This window comes from Mustela lutreola, chromosome 5 (genome assembly GCF_030435805.1).
Source record: "Mustela lutreola isolate mMusLut2 chromosome 5, mMusLut2.pri, whole genome shotgun sequence".
Classification (NCBI taxonomy): Eukaryota; Metazoa; Chordata; class Mammalia; order Carnivora; family Mustelidae; genus Mustela; species Mustela lutreola.
The window spans coordinates 167,059,110-167,077,942 of NC_081294.1; the positions used below are offsets into that span (position 1 = coordinate 167,059,110).

At 57.9% G+C, this 18,833-nt stretch overlaps 2 protein-coding genes across 5 annotated transcripts in view; one reads left to right on the forward strand and one right to left on the reverse strand.

Moving 5' to 3' along the window:
* SNAP47 (synaptosome associated protein 47) overlaps positions 1-11,127 on the reverse strand; it is a 44,681-nt gene extending 33,554 nt beyond the window's left edge. Inside the window, exons 1-2 of one of the 3 annotated variants that reach the window (XM_059176121.1) lie at positions 10,857-11,120; positions 4,466-4,995 (exon numbers count right to left, since the gene is read on the reverse strand). In XM_059176121.1, coding sequence (XP_059032104.1) covers positions 4,466-4,950 — 485 coding nt within the window. In that variant the 5' untranslated portion in view covers positions 4,951-4,995; positions 10,857-11,120. Of the gene's footprint in view, positions 1-4,465; positions 4,996-10,726 lie in introns of all 3 variants that reach the window. The other 2 variants (XM_059176120.1, XM_059176122.1) reach the window with 2 other exon arrangements.
* Positions 11,128-11,156: 29 nt separating this feature from the next.
* On the forward strand, positions 11,157-15,571 carry JMJD4 (jumonji domain containing 4). 2 transcript variants are annotated; one of them, XM_059176117.1, is made up of 6 exons: positions 11,157-11,506; positions 11,634-11,799; positions 13,547-13,672; positions 13,922-14,189; positions 14,665-14,811; positions 15,195-15,571. In XM_059176117.1, exons 1-6 carry the CDS (start codon positions 11,242-11,244, stop codon positions 15,495-15,497), a joined length of 1,275 nt encoding a protein of 424 aa, XP_059032100.1. In that variant the 5' UTR covers positions 11,157-11,241; the 3' UTR covers positions 15,498-15,571. The 2 variants fall into 2 exon arrangements, with proteins under 2 accessions (XP_059032100.1, XP_059032101.1); XM_059176118.1 differs by having other exon boundaries at positions 13,958-14,189.
* The last annotated feature ends 3,262 nt before the right edge of the window (positions 15,572-18,833 follow it).

An 18,833-nucleotide genomic window follows, 5' to 3' on the forward strand; every position in this document is an offset into this window, starting at 1 on the left:
GAGGAGGAAAGTCCCTAACTGCATGCAGAGTAGCTCCTGCTTCTTACTCACCTGACCCATGTGGGGCCCCCTAGGTAGTAGGCCAGCATGCTATCCTGGGATGGGAAAGACAGTTGGGGCCCTGTGATACACAGCAGGAACCAGGCCTGCAGAGCTGCAATCCCCAAGCGGGGATGGTGGCTGAAAGGTCTGCTGGTCCTCCCTGGCAGCACAGAAAGACAGCATTTGCCAGACGGACCATCGCACAGCAGGTTCCAGAGGCCGTGTTCATCCACGTAAGCACCTGAGCAGTGGCTGGAGTTAGAGTGCCATGTGTAAGCTAAAGACAGCCCCTCCTGGTTCTGCACATTGGGTGTGTGAGCCCAGGGCCAGTGATGCAGGGTTCCCCGTCCACGCACCCTTCCAGTCCTCGCTGGGGACATGGACCTCCAAAATCCCTCCAAGAAGGGTTTATTCTTCTAGGCCATCCAGAGGCTCCTGCTTGGCCTCAGCCAGCAGAAAAGCCCTCACCACACATGTCAGAGAAACCGTGTGGAATTCCGCCAGTGGCTCAATGATGTGTTCCAGAACTGGGAAAATAGCCCTGGGATAGGTCCAGGCCTACTAGGCCCACTGTGAGCCTGTGAGGTGGACCTGAGCCAAAACTCCACTGATCCTGTAACCCCCGGAAGCCCCTACTCTGGCCGGTCTGCTGGAATCAGCGTCCAAGGGTCCCGAAAAGTCTGAGGGCTTCCTGCTCCCCAATGCACAGCCACCCTGGTTTGATGCCACAATTTCTATGGGAGAAGGCTGGGAGAAAGAACAAAGGTGTAAGCCTCTAGCAGCAAACTGGGGTCCTTCCAGTTTCCCCCTCACTCAAGGGGTTTCAGACCTGCAAACTCAGTCTTCATGTCTGGGAGCTGATTCAGGGGCCAGCACCACTTTTTCCATTCAAACTACAGGCTTGCTCACTAGGCCTAGCCCGAGAAAGAACCGGGTTGACTGTCCGTCTACTTCTCCTCCAAGGGCACAGATGTCTGGGAGTCAGACCATTCTGATCATGGCTCTGGCTCTGCTGTCCATTATGGTGATCATCCAGCTTGTCTTCAGTGGACAAGGGCCAGCATCTGGCCGCACCACCCCAGGATCTAGTTATGCCCACTGCGGAGCCCTCTATGTGGAAAGAGACAGAATACCAGGGATCTCTGAAAACAGGTGTGAAGTTGGGCCTTGAAACCCAACAGACCGGAAGTTCCCTTAACAAGAGCGTGCTCGGATCATCAACGTCACCCACTGGTGCTGCTAGGCTCCACCTCTGTCTGGTCACCATGGAAGAGGGTGTGCTGAGCTGAAAGCAGGAAATGGGAGCAGATGCCTCACCCAAGCTGGGACACATACCCCTGCCCCCTCCTGCAAAAGGCTATCCAGAAAATCCCAAGAGATGAAGAAAACAGCAGCCCAGAAAACAAAACAGTCTATCCAAAAAGGAACACTTGAAGATTAAATAAATCTTAGAAATTAAAAAGATCACAAAAATGGAAGGGTAGAAAGAAGACAAAACTCAAAAAGTAGTAGAATAAACAAGGAGAGAATGTGAACGCTATCAAAGATCAAAACAGAATGGCCAATAGCTAGATGAGGAGAGTTCCAGAAGGAACACACTTTAAAAGGGAGAGGTAGAACATGTCTCATGCTCACCGAACACCTGAGCCAACGACCCCCACGAGCCAGGACGCCCCCACAAGCCAGGAGGCCCCTATGAGGAGGGCCCTTGGGCAGCTCTGTGGGAGCTCTCCGTAGAGCTGTGGCACGTATGGCCGGTGCACACCCCTCCAGCTCGGGCTTCCACAGGTCAGTGCTCCCTGCGTTTTTGCCATCCTGCTACTTTGCCCATTTGAAAACTCTTAAAGTGGTGCTCTGTTGTCCACGTCTACGTGCAGCTTGGTTTTGTTTTATAACCCGGCTTTGAAGTGGATCCAAGTCGGTTTGTGCAGCTCCACAGGAATCTGAGCACTGCGTCTGAGTCAGCAGTGATGTGGGAAACAAAGGCAGAAGGACAGGCAGGTGAAATGAACTGTCCTAACCTGCAGCCCGCTGGCAAACCCGAGGCAGGCAGGCTATCCCGCTCCTCCAGGAAGCTCCCTTGTTATAAGGAGAACCATCTTGGCTTGACAAAGCAAGGGCTCCGGTATCCTGTGTCTTCCTTAGCAGACAAAGACTCTTCTGAACCTCCCTTGTCTTTACTTCCCCCACCCCCAAAGTATGGAACCCTCTGCTCATCGTAACCCCTGGCAGCAGGTGGCAGCAGGGAGCAGCAGGCAGCAGCAGCTCTCTCTGCCCACAGGTCCGGTGCCCAAGCTTTGATGAAATGACCACCATGCACTGAAGGTGTCTCAAGAACTCTTCCTCAGCTGGCAGCTCTGACCGACCTCCATTCAAATACTGCAGAGTTGTGACTCATCACTGCATCCCCTTGAGGGCCGAATGACTACGGCTGCCTCGGCACGTGTGCCCCAGCACATACACAGGGCTTGGTCATGGGGTCTGTGCACCTTCAACTTTGCTAGGTCCTACGGGTGGCCAAGCCAAGTCCTGTCAGTGATGGTGACACGAGACTTCTCATCCCGACCCACACCCTGTCCAGCCGTCGGTGTTATCCCACACCTACACGTGTTGGTTTAATCTACCTTTCTCTACTTACTGGGGTGCCAGTACCTCTCTTTTGTGGGCTGGGCTCACCCGCTTAAAGACAAGGCTATGGGCCCTAGCCCTCCCTGTGCCTCTTCCCAGTGGCTTGGTAGAATACTGCCAGCAGCTTCTGATGCAGCCATGGAGCCAACATGGGGCCGTGGGCTGTGAGCCAGAGCACAGCCCGCGACTTGCCCGAGATGCCGACCTTCCTCTGCATCTCTGTGTGGGGAAGCAGCCCCAGGATCGGTGGATCTCTGCAACAGCAGCTGGCTCTCAGTCAACAGCCTCCAGCCATCTCTCTACTGAATTCTGCCCTGCGAGCTCTCTGCCTCGCTAGGTATACATCCCTGGGTGGGAATGTGAATGCGTGTTACAAGCATCTTCTCCTCTCCTCAGGTCCGTCTTTTCACTTTGCCTTTTGTTAAAAGAACATTTCTAAACTGGCAGATTGTTCTCGGAAAGGGTTAACCAACAGCAGTGTGTGACAATGCTGATTCACTACTCTCCAGCTAGTGCAGTCTTCTTCCCTAGATTCTCACTGTCTAATGCCCACGTAGCTCTCTAGCAGAGGGCTGGGGCTGGACTGACTCCAGAAGACTATCTGGCCAGCTCTGCAAGGCCATGTGGCCACCAAGGTCCAGCTCAGGCCAGGGTTCCAGAGTAGGTTCTCCGCATGAGGCCACAGGTGAGGGAAGATGGATGGCAGGTGGGGTGGGAAGCGTTCAGAGACTAGGCCTGGAAGTGACCTACATCACTCCTGCCCACCACTCAGTCCCATGATGTCCCTGGCCCCAAGATGGCACAAAAGGGTAGAAACTGCCCAGCTATGTTCCCAGGATGGAAACTCACAGAAATCTGAGGACCTCCCACCTTGGCCGCCACAGGCACCCCTCCTAAGGGTAAGATCGGGGGCCCTGTCCCCTGCAGTGCTAGCCCTTTACCAAGCAGGCATTCAGGACAGAATATCCCGAAAAGTGGGGTCACATGGGGCTGCGCAGCTCTGATGTGAGGCTTGGTGCCTATGCTCAGGGCCCATAGCGAGAGGTGGCCACCTGGTTGGACCTCTCAGGCAGCCTTCATAAGCACTAAGTGCCTCTCACACAGAACGCAGCTGGGCTATCTGGGACCCTCTGGGGTCTGTTTCTTCACAGTGGCACCAGGTGCCACTCAGCTTTTTGCCCTCGCTGTCCTGTATGTGCAGGGAGCACCTGCAGCCCCGGGACACAGGAGCACACGGGAGGCAGGCTGCTGAAGCATGCGGGACGCCTGCCTGTGTCTGACAAAGTCCTTCTGGAAGGAGATGTGGAATCCTGATGGTGCCATTCTTCCCACTAAACGTGTCTGCTCCAGCAAAGCTAGAGCAGAGTACAAAGGTACTTATGTTATGAGGTCGTGGGTTTGTTATCACGCTTTTCAAATGAACAGCTCATGATTTTTCAATGTCTCAGTTTTTACAAAAACATAGCAGGACTGGCATACATACTCACATAAACAACAGCCCTTTGGGGTCCCTGATGTTTGAAGGGGGGGGTCCCTGGTTTGGGAGTGGCTGTCGTGGCAGCAAAAGTGGCAGCTCCTGGAGCCAGAGCCTCAGCTCAAACCCTGTGGCTACAGGGCTGTGCAGAACAGCACACCTTGTGTGTGTGACCTGGCCTCTTGGCCAGTTTTCCCTATGGGATGAAATGAGCCATACCCCTTGTTCACATGAAACTGGAGCTTTGCACCAGGCCATTGCCCGCCCACTATAACCGTGCACGGCAGGGACGTAACCCCTATGTTCGAAGCACCCCAGTACCTGTCAGCCACATCTAGGTCAGAGTCCATCTTCTCCAGGCCCCTGGTGATGCTGTCTAGCTGCTCACCCTGATGGTGGAGGACACGGGCTGTCTCTTCCAGGCGCTTCTGGGAACAGGCCATCAGACCTGTCAGCTGCTTCCCCTTAGTTGCAGGCAGTGGCACTTCCGCCGGAGACAGCAACAACTCTCTCCAGAAATGCTCGATGATGCTGAAGACCACATTCCGGCTGGGCTGCAAGGAGCTGAACCAGTGCTTGACGTGGTCCTTCTCCAGAACAGTGATGGAACTAAAGACAAAGTGAGAAGCCTCCTTCTTGATCTCAATCACACTGGACAGGGGGAAGCTGACTAGGGCCTCCCCAGTTTTATCAGCTGCAAATCTCAGGGAGTGCGTTGTTAACGAAAGCTTTCCAGAAACCCATCGCTTCTCCGGTTCTAAGTAGTAGGAGCAAGGCCAGGAGTGCACGCAGATCTCTCTGCTCATCTGGCTCCCAGGCTGGTCTGTCTCACGGCCACGGCCACTCCGCCTCTGGAGGAGAGGGACAGGTTAGTGGAGGGGTGAGGGGAGCATGTGTCAGCACACCTAGACTGCAGACAATAGGACAGCTCAGGGTGCTGGGGACACTGGGGACCCACACCACCCCGGTACAGGCAGGATGGGTCCATGGCTTGATGTGACTGCCAGACCCTTCATAAGAACACCACTTCTGCTGTGACAACCCCACCAACACATACTCCTCACACGTTCCCACACTACGATCTCCTCTTGAAGTCTTCATCATAAGGAAACCATCCTACGGGCAGACCTTTCTCTTCCTGCATTGCCCACAAATTTCATCATGTTCTGTGTCATCATCGAGCTCCAGGTATACATCTGTCTGCACTTTTACCCAACCATAAGCAGCAAAGGTGCACTGTTCACATCTACAGTTTGCGTTTGCTGACAGAGTCTGCAGTCAGGCATGATGGATGTGAGACAACCCTTTCAGAGCACCGTGTGCGCCCTCTCACTGACCAGAGAGCACCCACAAAGCCGGGAAGAAGGACAACCTCTGCAAGGTCACACCACAAGTACGTGATGAGGACTTGGCCACATCTAGGCTTGGGAGTGCCTCGTGCACCTCCCTCGTGGCCTGAGGTCCAGTTGTCTGGGGCCTGTCTTCCACCCCCCTGCCTCCTGCTGCCACGAGCACACACGGTCATGGAATGGCCTCACTTGTAAACATGGGAGAACAAATCACTGTTGTCACCTCTTACGATACCAAGAAGCGTGGCCTTCACAGTGTGGCCAGGGCCTCAGGGAGTCTCTGAATCTTGGCCGTGGGCTCTAGGCCCCACAGTCCCTGTGGAGCAGTAGGCCCTATGGAGCCGACACTGACATGGTCCCTGGCTGCTGCAGCTCAGGGTCCACAGAAACCTGACTGGCTCCTTAATGGAGTGACACTGTACTAGGGCCCAGACTGCTCCGTGATGCCCCATCAGGCAACAAAAGATGGGCAAGATGAAAAAAGATCTTGCGTCGCAGGGAGCTTCCTAATTACACAGAACCAAGTGCCGGGGGAGTAAGCGATGCATCCAGCAGACAGCAAGCTCCCATGGGACCTCAGGAGGGCTCTGGGAGTGGCCAGTAAAGGCCCAATACCAAGTCACCTTCCAGAGAGCTCACACACGAGTCTTCCGAGCCTATGGTGTAGAAACACGGTGTGGCTGCCTCTCCTCTGGGATCTCATCTCTCGCTGGACAGAGGGAACCAGAGAGCAAATGTGTCCTGCTCAGACATCTGTCCCCAGCAAGAGGGACATCCACCTGACTCTGGAACAAACACAGACTACAGGGTGCGGCCCGCCTGGGGGCCTATCAGCCCAGACCCGCGAGGTCCCCACCAGCACCCTGGTGCCATGAGGCTGCTGCTGTCACACGGACTCATCGGGGTGGAAAGACCTCTATTCTTAGCACCAGGGGATACCAACTAAAGTTTTGGTGTTTCCCAGTCTAAGACCAAGGTCAGAGTCCAGGTGCTGGGGCCCCACCCCAGACCATGCTGGCTGTGCCGGTCAGCACCTGGAGCCGGTCTGGCCCTGGTCCTCCTGGCCGAAGGGACCCTCTTGCCACTCAGCCACCCGAGCCACACACCACCTCCCACCCACAAAGAGGGAAGGCCTATGTTGTTTAGCACTGTCCGTGTTGGCGAGCTTGCTGCGGTGTGGACACTGAGTTCCTCCCAACAAAAGCCTGTGTCCTGGGGACTCCTGAGCTCCAACTCCAGTGATGGGGTAGGGCACTGCAGGGTCTGCAGCACATTCCTTCCCCCTCTGGGCCTGTTTATCCTCCCCTAAAGTGACTGAAGACTGAGGAACAGCACCAACTCTGAAATCCGCCAGAATTCAAAGACCAAGGACAAAGAGACAGGAATGAACCATGAGCAGGAGGAACAGAGGACCTGTCACTATGTCCCCTGCTCCGTCCAAGCCACTCTTCAGACTGTGTACTGAATGTGAGGACTGTGTGTCCCCTGCTCTGCCCGAGCCACTCTTCAGACAGACTGTGCACCGTGTGTGAGGGCTGTGTGTCCCCTACTCTGCCCGAGCCACTCTTCAGACAGACTGTGCACCACATGTGAGGGCTGTGTGTCCCCTGCTCCACCTAAGCCACTCTTCAGACAGACTGTGCACCGCATGTGAGAGCTGCATGTCCCCTGCTCTGCCCGAGCCACTCTTCAGACAGACTGTGAACTGTGCGTGAGTGCTGTGGGGACAGCAGTCAGGCCTGGCGATTCCAGAAGAAGCACAGGGAGAAGCCATGGCCAGCGTGCTTTCTACCACAGGCTTACAGACGAGTAAACAAGATGAAAGGGATGGCCGGGGCAAGAACAACAATCCTATGCACTCGCTCTCCCTCAGCTGCAAGCTCACCTGCCACACCTACCCTGGGTGTTCTGCAGGTGCCCTGTTCCCCAGTGCTGATGGGGGGAAGCAGCGCCCCTGCTCTTATGCCCTCGATCCCATCCCATCCCAACAATACCCACCTCTCCATCCTTCCTTCCCACCCCTGGCCATCCCACTTCTCTGAATGCCAGAGAGTGAGTGCCTTAGGCTTTGTGAACCTATGGTCCCTGTGGCAAGAGCACAGCTCTGGCATCGTACAGTGGGAGCAGCCGAAGACGGCAGACACAGGACTGTGTCTGTCCTCACTCACCAGACAGGGCCCACGACGCTTGTCCTCCCTGTCCTAGACCCTCTCCCCAGTTAGCACACACTCCCTAAGCTCTCCGCCTTAGGGCAGATCAGGGGCCCCTCCCCATCTCCCCACAGCCCTCTCCAATCACCGTTCCTCCCAGAGAGGGTCCCACCACCAGGTACCTCCCCCTGTATGGGTTGCTCCACCCACGCCTCCAGGTGGCCAAATGTACTGCCCACCTCTGTCCAACACAGCATGCTTCCTCCCTGGTCTCTCACTCCCAGCCCCGAGGCCTCCAGCGGCCCCCTCCCCTCCTGCCCACGGCTACCTCCAAGGGCTCCCCTTCCCTGGTAACAGACCCTATGCTAACCACATGGCACCTGCCCGAGCTCCCAGGAGCCTACATGCTGACAGGCTCTGTCTACACGCCAGACAAGGCTAACATGAGGAGGAGGGTGCCATGGGCACAAGGCCAGCCCATCGTGGGCAGCAGGTAAACACATGGAAACAGCGACTGTATCCACCTCAACTGGTCTTCCTCCTCCCTCCTGCTGACCTGGGTGTCTGATCTATGCTATGTTCCTGGAGGCCTTGTCTCGTCCTCGCCTCTTCAACCTGGAGCCTACGTTACCCTGAGCTGAACCTGGGATGGAGCTGAATGAGGATGGGAAGACCCCAGGACAGCACTCATGGCGAGGCGTGAGCAGGCATGTGAATGGGGCACGGTCCTCCGTACGATGCACTGTTGGATGTGGACGTCGCTCAGTGCCGGTGCCTGGCCTGTGGCCTGGAGTGGGCCTCGGCACCAAGTAAACAACCTATATTTAGTCAGTTTCCAGAGGGACAGAACCAGTGACGTCTCACGCCCGTTCCAAGGCCTCCTGAACACAAGGCGGTCTGGAGGCAGAACAGTGGGAGCAGTGTCTCCCGGCGTCTGCGGCCACCTTTTCCATTACCTCTACCTCCTGCTCCCACTCTCAACCTGGGAGGTTCACATGAGCTGCTGGGGGGTCTCAGGGCCACAGCATGGCCTTCTCCCATGGTGTGCACCGTCCTTCTCACCCTCAGAAAGGAGAACGAGGACCTGTCTCTACTTCTGCTGCGTTCTCTCCCCTCCCGCTGTGGGCACATTGCATGGCTGGGCCCCGTCAGGGCTCAGAGCAGCGTCCTGCCCGCCCCCATGCTCTGACTCAGTAGGTCCGAGTGGGGCTCAAGAAAGGACGTCTCTCAGGGTTCCCAGAAGGTGCCGGGGGGCCTTTGGGGACACAGCTGGCGCTGCAGCCCAAGCTCCAGCACCAGAGGGCCACCGTGTGGACGAGAGGAAGCACAGCACAGAACACAAGGTCCCATGTCCCAGCCTGGCTCCTGGCTGGGCTGTGCCAACAATCCTGGGGAGCACGCGGACCTCTGGCCCAAAGCCTCCCCCTTTGTAGGAAACTTGGTTTCAAGACCTGAGCTTCAAGGAGTCAGAATCCCGGGATTCTTTCCAGTCAACACCTATCTCAATTTCGTATTTCTCCCGAGACACACACTTTCCTCACGCTTTGTCAATCTTCGGACAACAGCAAACACTGCTTCCCACACTTTTCCTGACTGCCCCCCATGATCCGCATTCACAACTGCAATCCAAAAATCACGGAGCAGTCAGTCGACTTGCAGCAAGATGTGGACAGTGCATGGTCACTTTCTTTAAAAAAGCCTAGAAACAGTAGACGCTTACACACATACTTGAGAGACCACGTGTGTGTGTTTATGTGTGTATGGGGGGGGGGAAGGAGGAGAGAGACTTCACACAGGAAGCAATGAAGGGGTGCCTGTAAAAACAGCTGCATTTCAGAATGTGCTGAGGAGTCCAGCGTGCACGGGACCAGGGGGCTCCTCCCCACAATGACCCCCTTGCATGTTCTCCCTGACTCCATGCACACTGGCCCCATGACGAACCCCACACATGCACCACAGCAGGCACAGCGAGGCCACTGGGCAGGCAGCTCAGCACACACGGGATCACACACTCCGTGCTGCCCCATCTGCCCGCCTCGCTGGTGTGCTCAGCTCCGCCCAGGACGCAGACGCTCCCAAACTCATCCCATTCCCAGCCCCCTCTCCTCTGCCTTTCCTGATCTGCGGTCCACCCTGCTATCCTTTGGGGTAAGCTTCAGGAAACGTGGCCAGGGTCCCCCTCCGGCTCCCACCAAAGCTCAGAGTCCCACCTGAGGAGAGCTCCCTCCTCTCCCCTGCAAAGGTAAACAGGGTGGCTTCTTCTTCATTCGACAGAGGGGCGGCACTCACCCCACCCACCCCACCCTGTCACTGAGCGTGTCCCCTCTTTCAGGAATGACGTACGACGGCACCCAGACTTCTGGAAGCATGGTCACCAAGTCAGAGCTGTAAATGCGCAGCTGCAGGGCTGAGTCAGGCCCCTCTCACCGCATGCAAGACTGCCCAGGTGCATCTGTCCCTCAGTCACCGGGATGAGCGGCTCTGGTGGTTCCTTCCCGCGCCTGACCAGTTGGGAGGCCGGGGAGGCTCTGCCCAGCCCTGTACCCTCCCGAGCCCGCTCCGCATTTGTGCCATCTGCAAGCTCCCGGAGCAAGGAGCCTGCGCTCTTCCTGTCCAGACTGGGGGCAGGCTGGCGCTCACACGTTTCCTCTAGCACGCTCAGACCCCGACCTGTCACCCCTCCCTACGCACTTCCGTCCTGATGTGCAGCCTCAAATCGTCACTTTGCATTCCCCACACAGGCATTCCCTTACCACCCACTGCAAGACTCCACCACCCCTTGGACCCCAATATCCCTCAGGCCCCCAGCATCTCCTCAGGGCCCCCACCGTCTCCCCTCTCGGCCTCCGGCATCTCCTCAGGATCCCCACTGCCTCCCTCCGGGCCCCCAGCATCCTCCTCAGGGCCTCCTCCGGGCCCCCAGCACCCCTTTCGGGCCCCCCGCCCCCCTCCGGGCCCCCACCGTCTCCCTACCGTCTCCCCTCTCAGCCCCCAGCATCCCCTCAGGGCCCCTATCGCCCCCCTCCGGGCCCCCATCCCCACTGTCCCCCTCCGGGCTCCCGCCGCTCCGCTCCGGCCCCCACCTTTGGCCCCGGCGTCCCTCGCTCAGAACGGGAGTTCTTATCGCGGCAGCAGCAGCTGGCGGGACTAAGCCGGAGAGGGCCGGAAGGACTGCGGCCCAGGCCCGACCGCGGACTGGGGGCGCGGCTTAACCTGTGTCACCGCGAAGGTGCGCAGACGGCGAGACTCGGCTCTGGAGCTGTGGGACGCCGGACGGAGCCCTAGCTCCAGAGGTGCTGTGGGCCGCTGCCGCGCCTGCGCAAAACGGGGGCCGTAGGCTGCTCTGCGCTTGCGCCCAGGGTCCGGCGCACTGAGGTTCGTCCTCGGGCAGGAACTGTGGCAGCGTTCTCTTGATTCCGCTCGCCCGCGCCGGGCCGACCTCAGTCTCCAAGAGCCTGTGCCGCGCGGTTTTCGCACCGGCTGGCACGGAGGCGTCTGCTCCGGAAGTAGTTGTAGCAAGTACTTCCGCGTCGCCTCCTGGTTTAAAGGGCCGGGCTGCGAGGGGCCTGAGGCGGGGCCGGGCCGGGCCTGGCCGGGGATGGACCGCGAGACGCTAGCGTTCGCCGAGAGCCACTTCCGACGCCTGCGGGGGCAGCCGGCTGGCGGGGCAGGCGCGTCCCCGGGCCGCGTGGACTTCATCGCGAGCCCCGCCTCCTTCTCGTACGCCGACTTCTTCAAGCGCTACCTCCTGCCCAACGTGCCGTGCGTCTTCTCGTGCGCCTTCACCGAGGGCTGGGGCTGCAGGCGGCGCTGGGTGACGCCGGGCGGGCGGCCGGACTTCCAGCACCTGCTACGGACCTACGGTGCAGGCGCGGGCCGGGGGCGCGGGGGGGCGCGGGGCGGCGCGGGGGGGCGCGGGGCGGCGCGGGGGGGCGCGGGGCGGCGCGGGGCGGCGCGGGGCTCGGGCGTCACCACCTGTCGGTGTCGCAGGGGACGCCGTGGTGCCGGTGGCCGACTGCGGGCGGCAGGAGTACAACGCGCACCCCAAGGAGCATATGCTGCTGCGCGACTACCTGCGCTACTGGACTGAGCACATCGAGAGCGGCTACTCGTCCCCGCGGGGCTGCCTGTACCTCAAGGACTGGCACCTGTGCAGGTGAGGGGCGCGGGGGGGGGCGTGCCCCACCCCCACCCAGGGTGGCTGGTCCTTCCCCTGCGTGCACCTCGGGCTCCGCCCCTCATGGGGCTGGCCACTCTCGTCGGGGGTTGGTGGGGAGCCCAGGTGGGCTGAGGCCGGTGCCTCCCTTGTGTCCTGGTGGTTGGAACCTCCCGTGCAAGCCTTACCCCTCTGGGGGCTGCCCTGGGCTCAGCCCTTATGGGCAGCTGTGCTGCCGGGTCTGGCTTACGCTGGCTCCCCCCACTCCCTCCGTCTGGCACCGTCTTGCTCCCCTGTTTCCGTTCAGCAAGGCTGGGCCTGGCCTGCACAGCGTCTTCCTCACTCACTAGCAGAGACCTGGGGTCCGGCCACAGCCTTCTTCCCTATGGGGAGCTACCACCGGTGCTCTGGGACATAGCTCACACTGGTGGGTGCCCCACCCCATCCACATCCATGCTCAGAGGGGCTGCTTGGGTTTTGTGCCCATTCTCCACCCAGCGGTGTGCTGGCACAAGCAGAGATCATCTTCCTCACCCCAGCAGCTGTCACAGATACAGTACCGGCTCAGTCAGTTCTGTATAAGCGAGTCAGCGATTGAATTCTGGTTTTCCTAACGTGAAAACCAAGGCTCCTTTGTGGTTCCCAAGACCCGTGCAAAGGTGCATCTCAACCCGTCGTGCCCTAGATGCTCCCTGCCTTGCTGCATCTTGTCTGGCAGGGAGAGCTGGCCAGGGGGTGGATCAGGGACACCTAGGCCCTGGTCGAGGCCCCCAGGGACTTCTGACCCAGGGGCACCTAGGACTCCTGGACCCAGTGCTCCTGCATGGTGGCTGTGGGCTTCAGTTAGGCAGTGAGTGAGTTCTGGGTATTACATGGGACATACTTGTTCTGGAGACTTGCCTGTTGCAGGGAGGTCAGTTTGGACTGAATATTACGTATTCTCTCTGGAAACTCTGGAATAAGCAGTATAGGGACGTCAGGAAAACAGAGGTGGCCCAAGGGCATGTGATACCTGAGCAAGGATTTCAGGGCTCCATGGGAGTCTGACGGTCGCAAAGGCATGGCGGCAGAGGGAACAAGAGGTTGGGTGCTCTTTGGGCTCTCCCTGATCGTGGCCTCCGACCGTAAGTGATGTGTAAGCTACTCTGGAAGCTTGCTCCATGTGTTGCTGGGAGAGGTGCACTCTGCCTGGGGCTGGGTTGGTGACTCCCCTTGGAGGGACCGTTGTTTTGGTGGTGGGGCAGGCTTTGGGATCAGGAGGAGTGGACGGCTGTGGGGTAGGGGAGAGGGACCTCAGCGGACATGGGCCACTGGTCGTGCATTCACTCTGCGGACTTAAGGTCACAGGTGGGGCGAGAGCATGGGTGAGGCCCAGGGGTCCTGGAGAGCAGCAGGATGCAGATGAGGTACTTAGAGCCCAGAGGTCCTGGACCTGGTCCAGGAGGGGGCTGGAACAATTGCGGGGCTGCCTGTGTGGGTCACCTAAGCAGCATCATGGCCCCCAATGCTGTTTCACCTGCTCATGATGGGGCTTCGTTCCCCGGACGGCGCTCAGGTGCGGTCACTTGGGGCTGTTGTCACGTGGTGGCTGGACGAGCGCAGGTGATCAGCCTTAGTGTGGACACTGGTTGCAGAAGGCGGCTCAGGGTCATTTGTGCCTGTCCAGACCTCTGGCTGTCTAACGGGGTTGTGGCACAGGTGCCAGGAGGGGGCCCTTCCCGCCAGAGGCTCATGGTATTCCCTGCAGGGACTCCTCAGTGGAGGACGTGTTCACCCTGCCTGTGTACTTCTCGTCTGACTGGCTCAATGAATACTGGGACGCCCTGGATGTGGATGACTACCGCTTTGTCTACATGGGGCCTGCTGGCTCCTGGTACGTGTGTCCTCTCCTGATCCCCTTTCTGCGCCTCGCCCTTGCCCCCCACACACTCTCCCCCCACCCTGTCTGCTCCGTCAGGGCCTCAGAGATGCCTGGGCCATGGGGAGGCTGCCCGGGTTCCCCAGTCTCCCTGCGCACTTTGCCCTGGGGCTCTCAGAGGGGGGAGGTGTGAGCTCGGGGGCCTGTCTTCCTGAAGAGCCAGACCAGCTGTGGTTCACCAGATGCCAACAGGAGGTTCCACAGGTCACCGTTCCATGCCGACATCTTCCGCTCCTTCAGCTGGTCTGCCAACATCTGTGGGAGGAAAAAGTGGCTCTTCTTCCCTCCGGGGCAGGAAGAAGCCCTGCGGGATCGCCACGGAGGCCTGCCCTATGATGTGACCTCGCCTGCACTCCTCGACAGCCACCTGTATCCCAGGCACGGGCACTGCAGCCCGGCCCTGGAGCTCACACAGGAGGCAGGCGAGATGGTCTTTGTGCCCAGTGGCTGGCACCACCAAGTCCACAACCTGGTAAGATGGGCACACCCCACAGTGTGTACACACCACACCACGTACACCTGCGACGTGGCCCAAACAGGTCGGGGGCCACCCTGGGGCCCTGGAGGACCCATCTCTCCATCCATCTGTCCCTCAGCCTGCCTGGCAGCACTACTCTCCCTTGACACGCTTTTAGATGCCTTCCACAGAGAGAGGGCCAGGGTACCCCTCCTGATCCCACAGTGGGCTGACTGCCTCCTGGGAGGGTCTGCACAGATTCCAGAGAAGGACACCACCCCCGTCCTTGTTCCCTGGGCCACAGTGGGTCCCTATACACCGGAGTTTCCCTGGCTCCCAGGGGAGCCCCGCTCCTGGTTAGCTGTGTACTCAGAAGACAGCTCCTATCTCCGCAGCCCTTCCCTGCTGAGGGGACTGCGGGGACCTCAGGACAGGGGCTGGGGACCGTCTGCAGTGGGCTCATGGGGACATCTCGCTCCACCCCATACAGGAGGACACCATCTCCATCAACCATAACTGGGTCAATGGCTGTAATCTGGCCAATATGTGGCACTTCTTGCAGCAAGAGCTCCGGGCCGTGCAGCAGGAGGTCAGCCAGTGGAAGGAAACTATGCCAGACTGGCACCATCATTGCCAGGTAGGCTAGCCAGGGTGGGAGGGAAGGAGTGGGGGGGGGCTCTGCAGGACCCTGGCAGGACCAGGGCTGGGACTGCCTCGGGGGCTGACCAGTGGAGCTCACTGTGAATAGGTCTGCAGTGGTGGAGGGCATGGGGCAGCCTGCATTCTCAGAGCAGGTTTTGGTCTATGAGGCCAGAGCTGTGGTCTTGGGGACATGGCAGCTGCTCTCCTGCCTGTGAAGATCAATCTGATCCTGAGGCGGGACGCTGGGGCTTCCAGGCTGCAAGACTCAGACCCATCTCCAACTGGCTCCCAGGAAGCTCTGGGCTCTGCCCATCATCCACAGACCCTTGTCTAGAGCTGTGGGCAAGCTGCGACTCATAGCTGATCTTCTCTGGCCAGGTCATCATGAGGTCCTGCACTGGAATCAACTTTGAAGAATTTTACCACTTTCTCAAGGTCATTGCTGAACGGAGGCTCCTCCTCCTGGCGGAAGGGACAGACTCTGGTGCCATGGAGGGCAGTGCAGGTTCTGGGCTGGGCCCCCATCAGGCTGCGTTTGATGTCAGCCGGATCACGGAGGTGCTGGCATCTGTGGTGGCCCACCCCGACTTCCAGAAAGTGGACACTGGCATGTTCTCCCTGCGGCCGGAGGAGCTCTTGCAGCAGCTGGAGGAGGTCGTGGCCAGCACTGAGTCTATCTAGTGCATGAGGCTTGGCCTGGAAGGCAGGCTGTCTGTCCCACAGTCCCTTCTGGAAATAAAGTTTTGTATACTGTGTGCCATGGGACCTGTCACCTCTCCGTGGAGCCTCGTGGCCTCAGGTGTTCCAGCTGTGGCTCCTGCTCTTAAGGGTGTGCTCTTTTCCTGGCTCTCTGTTGGCATCCTGGGACCCTGGTGCCTGTGCAGAGGGCTTGGGCCCCTTGTCTTCATGAGGCTCGGCTGGGCTGAGTGCTCTGGATCCAGTGAGGGGTGGGTATGGAGGTGCTGCGAAATGAGATCTGCGGCCAGGAGGCCGCAAGAATGCCTGGGGACCCATGCGTGGGGGCAGCATGTGGCTGGATTCCTGACAGCCTCAGCCTTCCCTCAGCAACGACCAGCATCCAAGCCCAAAGGCCTCCCATGGACAGCAGTGTGAGGCGGCTGGCTCATCTCGCAGGACCCCTCTGCAGTGGGACTGTGTCCCTGCTCTTCTACATCTTCCCCTGCAAGCCCCTCTGTGTAGGGGGGGCACTCTGGGCCCAGGGCCTCCGTGTCTGTCCCCCCAGGACACCCACTATTTACATGGAGCCTGCCTTCCCTCTACTGGCCTGTGTGTCCCCTGTACTCCCACCCAGAGTCTGCAGCTAAAGAAGTCTGTGTGGTTGGGGCGCCGGGCCAGGCCTCCTACCTTGCCCTTCGTGCAGGCCCCCAGCCATCACAGGAACATCATTCACAGGCACCTCAGGGTTGGCTGGCCCTGTAACTACCTCACTTGTGACAGCACTTCCTTTGTCCGTCAAGCTCTGGGTTCACCTCTGTGATTGCGCACCCAGCGACGGCCTGGACCTTGTTTCAGGTGTCCAGGGCCCCCTGTCATCCCTCCCTCACCCTTCCCGTGTGCTCGATGTCTGAGTCTATGACTTTGCTCAGAACCCCTGCACAGATCTGCACCATTCAGTGCCGCTCAACAGTGACAGTAGTAGTAGTAGGAAGTAGGTTCCACTTCCAGAGAAGTGGAACCCACAGGATGGAGCAAGAGATGGTGGGGGAAGGAGGGGGGAGAGGAGCAGGGCAGGCCAGGGACCCAGGGAAGGGGGACTTTGTGGTCTTGGGTCCAAAATCTGCAAACTCAGTCTGGAGGCAGAATTGCTTCCTTGGGAAACTTCTGTCCTTGCCTTCAGGCCTTCCCCTGATTGGATGAGGCCCACCCTGATTGTTTATCAAGGTTGTTTATCAAGGTCTGTGCAGTTCAGAGTTAATCCATCTGAGGGGTACTTTTAGAGCAGCATGGAGACTGGCACTGTCACTGGGCCTGGGCCTGAGCCGTGCTGGGCAAGTGGTTGACATCTGCAGCCATTGGGGAGGAGGGGGCTCACTCAGCATTGTTCCCGTCATTCACCTGGCTCTTGCCTCTGCAGTGGGACATGTTGGCAGTAGGAGACTGGGTGCACTGGAGACTCCCTGGCTTGCCTGGTGCAGCCCTTCAGCTCCTTGTCCCGGGGAAGGACCTGGAAGGGCACTCCAGCCAGCTCAGGGCACATGTGTCTCCCAGCCGGATTGGAACATTTCCGGTATTTCATGGGTGAGGTAGTGTGCGTGCTGCCCATGGATCATCCTTTCTGGTAGCTCCCCTCTGCTCGGGTTCTCATGGGAAAAGTTTGCACCCCTCATGACTTAACCAGGACACAGTCATCAGGCATCACCCAGTCAGGAGTGACCATAGTGGGTGCCATTCCCACTGTGAACTCTTGTGCAAGGCATTGTGGGGATGCTGGAACTCCTTGTGTACAGGGAGCAGGAATGCTTATGGAACAAGGTGACTCGGTGTCTAAATTCTGCATCACAAATCTTTACCGTGGGTAAGAAACCAGCAGCAAAAGGAGTTCTGAGGTCCCAGACAGAACCCCTGGAGGATTTAAGTCTAGGTAAAGCAAAAAAACAGATGCAGTGAAAAGAAGGGGCACCAGCACCCCAATGTTCATAGCAGCAATGCCCAGTTACCAAACTGTGGAAGGAGCCGAGATGCCCTTCAATGGACGAATGTATAAAGAAGATGTGGTCCATATACACTATGGAAGATGACTCAGCCTTCAGAAAGGATGAATACCCACCATTTACATGGACATGGATGGACATGGAGGGGATTATGCTGAGTGAAATAAGTCAATCAGAGAAAGTCAACTATCATATGGTTTCATTTACTTGTGGAACATAAGGAATAACATGGAGGACATTAGGAGAAAGAAGGGAAAAATAAATGGGGGTGGTAATCGGAGGAGGAGACAAACCATGGGATACTGTGGACTCTGGGAAACAAACTGAGGGTTACAGAGGGGAGGGGGTGGGGGGGGTGGGGATAGCCCAGTGATGGGTATTAAGGAGGGCACATGCTAAGATGAACACTGAGTGTTATACACAACTACTGAATCATTGAACAATACATCAAAAACTAATGATGACGGTACAGTGGCTAACTGAACATAATAATAATAAAAAAGTAAATCTAGGTAAAGGGTTGGCCGTGAGGCCTTTGGGGACAGTTACGGAGGCCATTTCCTGCCTGCCTTTAGTCCACTCACCAATCATCTTCCTTTGGCTTCATCCTTTCCACATTGCACATTCTCAACTGTTTCATTTTTGTTTTGTTTTTGCTTTTGTACGATTTTCCCCACTCAGGGCTGATAAAGTCCTGGGTTTTGTTCTTGAAAATTATAATTTCCCAATCGGTGGTCAGAAGAAATCTTAGCAAGAGAGGCAGAGTGTGTTCCCTCTTCCCCCAAATTGTCCTGAGAATGGGAATGGACCTGGCAAGTGCTATTATTAAAGGCTCCCAAATTTTAGTGGTCGCTATGCCTGTGAAAGTACCTTCAACCTCTAAAAGCCAGGATTCTGAGGGGCTGTCTCTGCTTGTGTCCAGGGTCCCCAGACTGAAGTGTCCTCCGAGCAAAGGGCATCTGGATGTGTCTCAGTGAATGGGGAGTGAGTCTGTGTTTCATTTAAACACAGGAAATGAAATAACGCAATCCCAACTGCCAGCTGTGGTAGAAAGAGGATTTTAAAACAGTAGTCAAGTGTAGCTTTTGCTATTTATGACCAATAATGTCCAAATCGGTAAACTTTTTTTCCTGTTGTACAAAAATTCAATTGCTCTTTTAGCTCTTCTGAAACTGTCCCTTCCCACTGACCACAACTCCTGTGGTCTCAAAACCGCTGGTGCCTGGCATTGGCAGGGGCACGAGAGAGTATCAGTGGGACACAGCTGCCCCTCCTTGCTTGGAAAAGAGCAAGGTGTGTGAAGAGGGTCTCTCCTCTCCTGGGCGAGGAGCGGGGAATGGGGGGG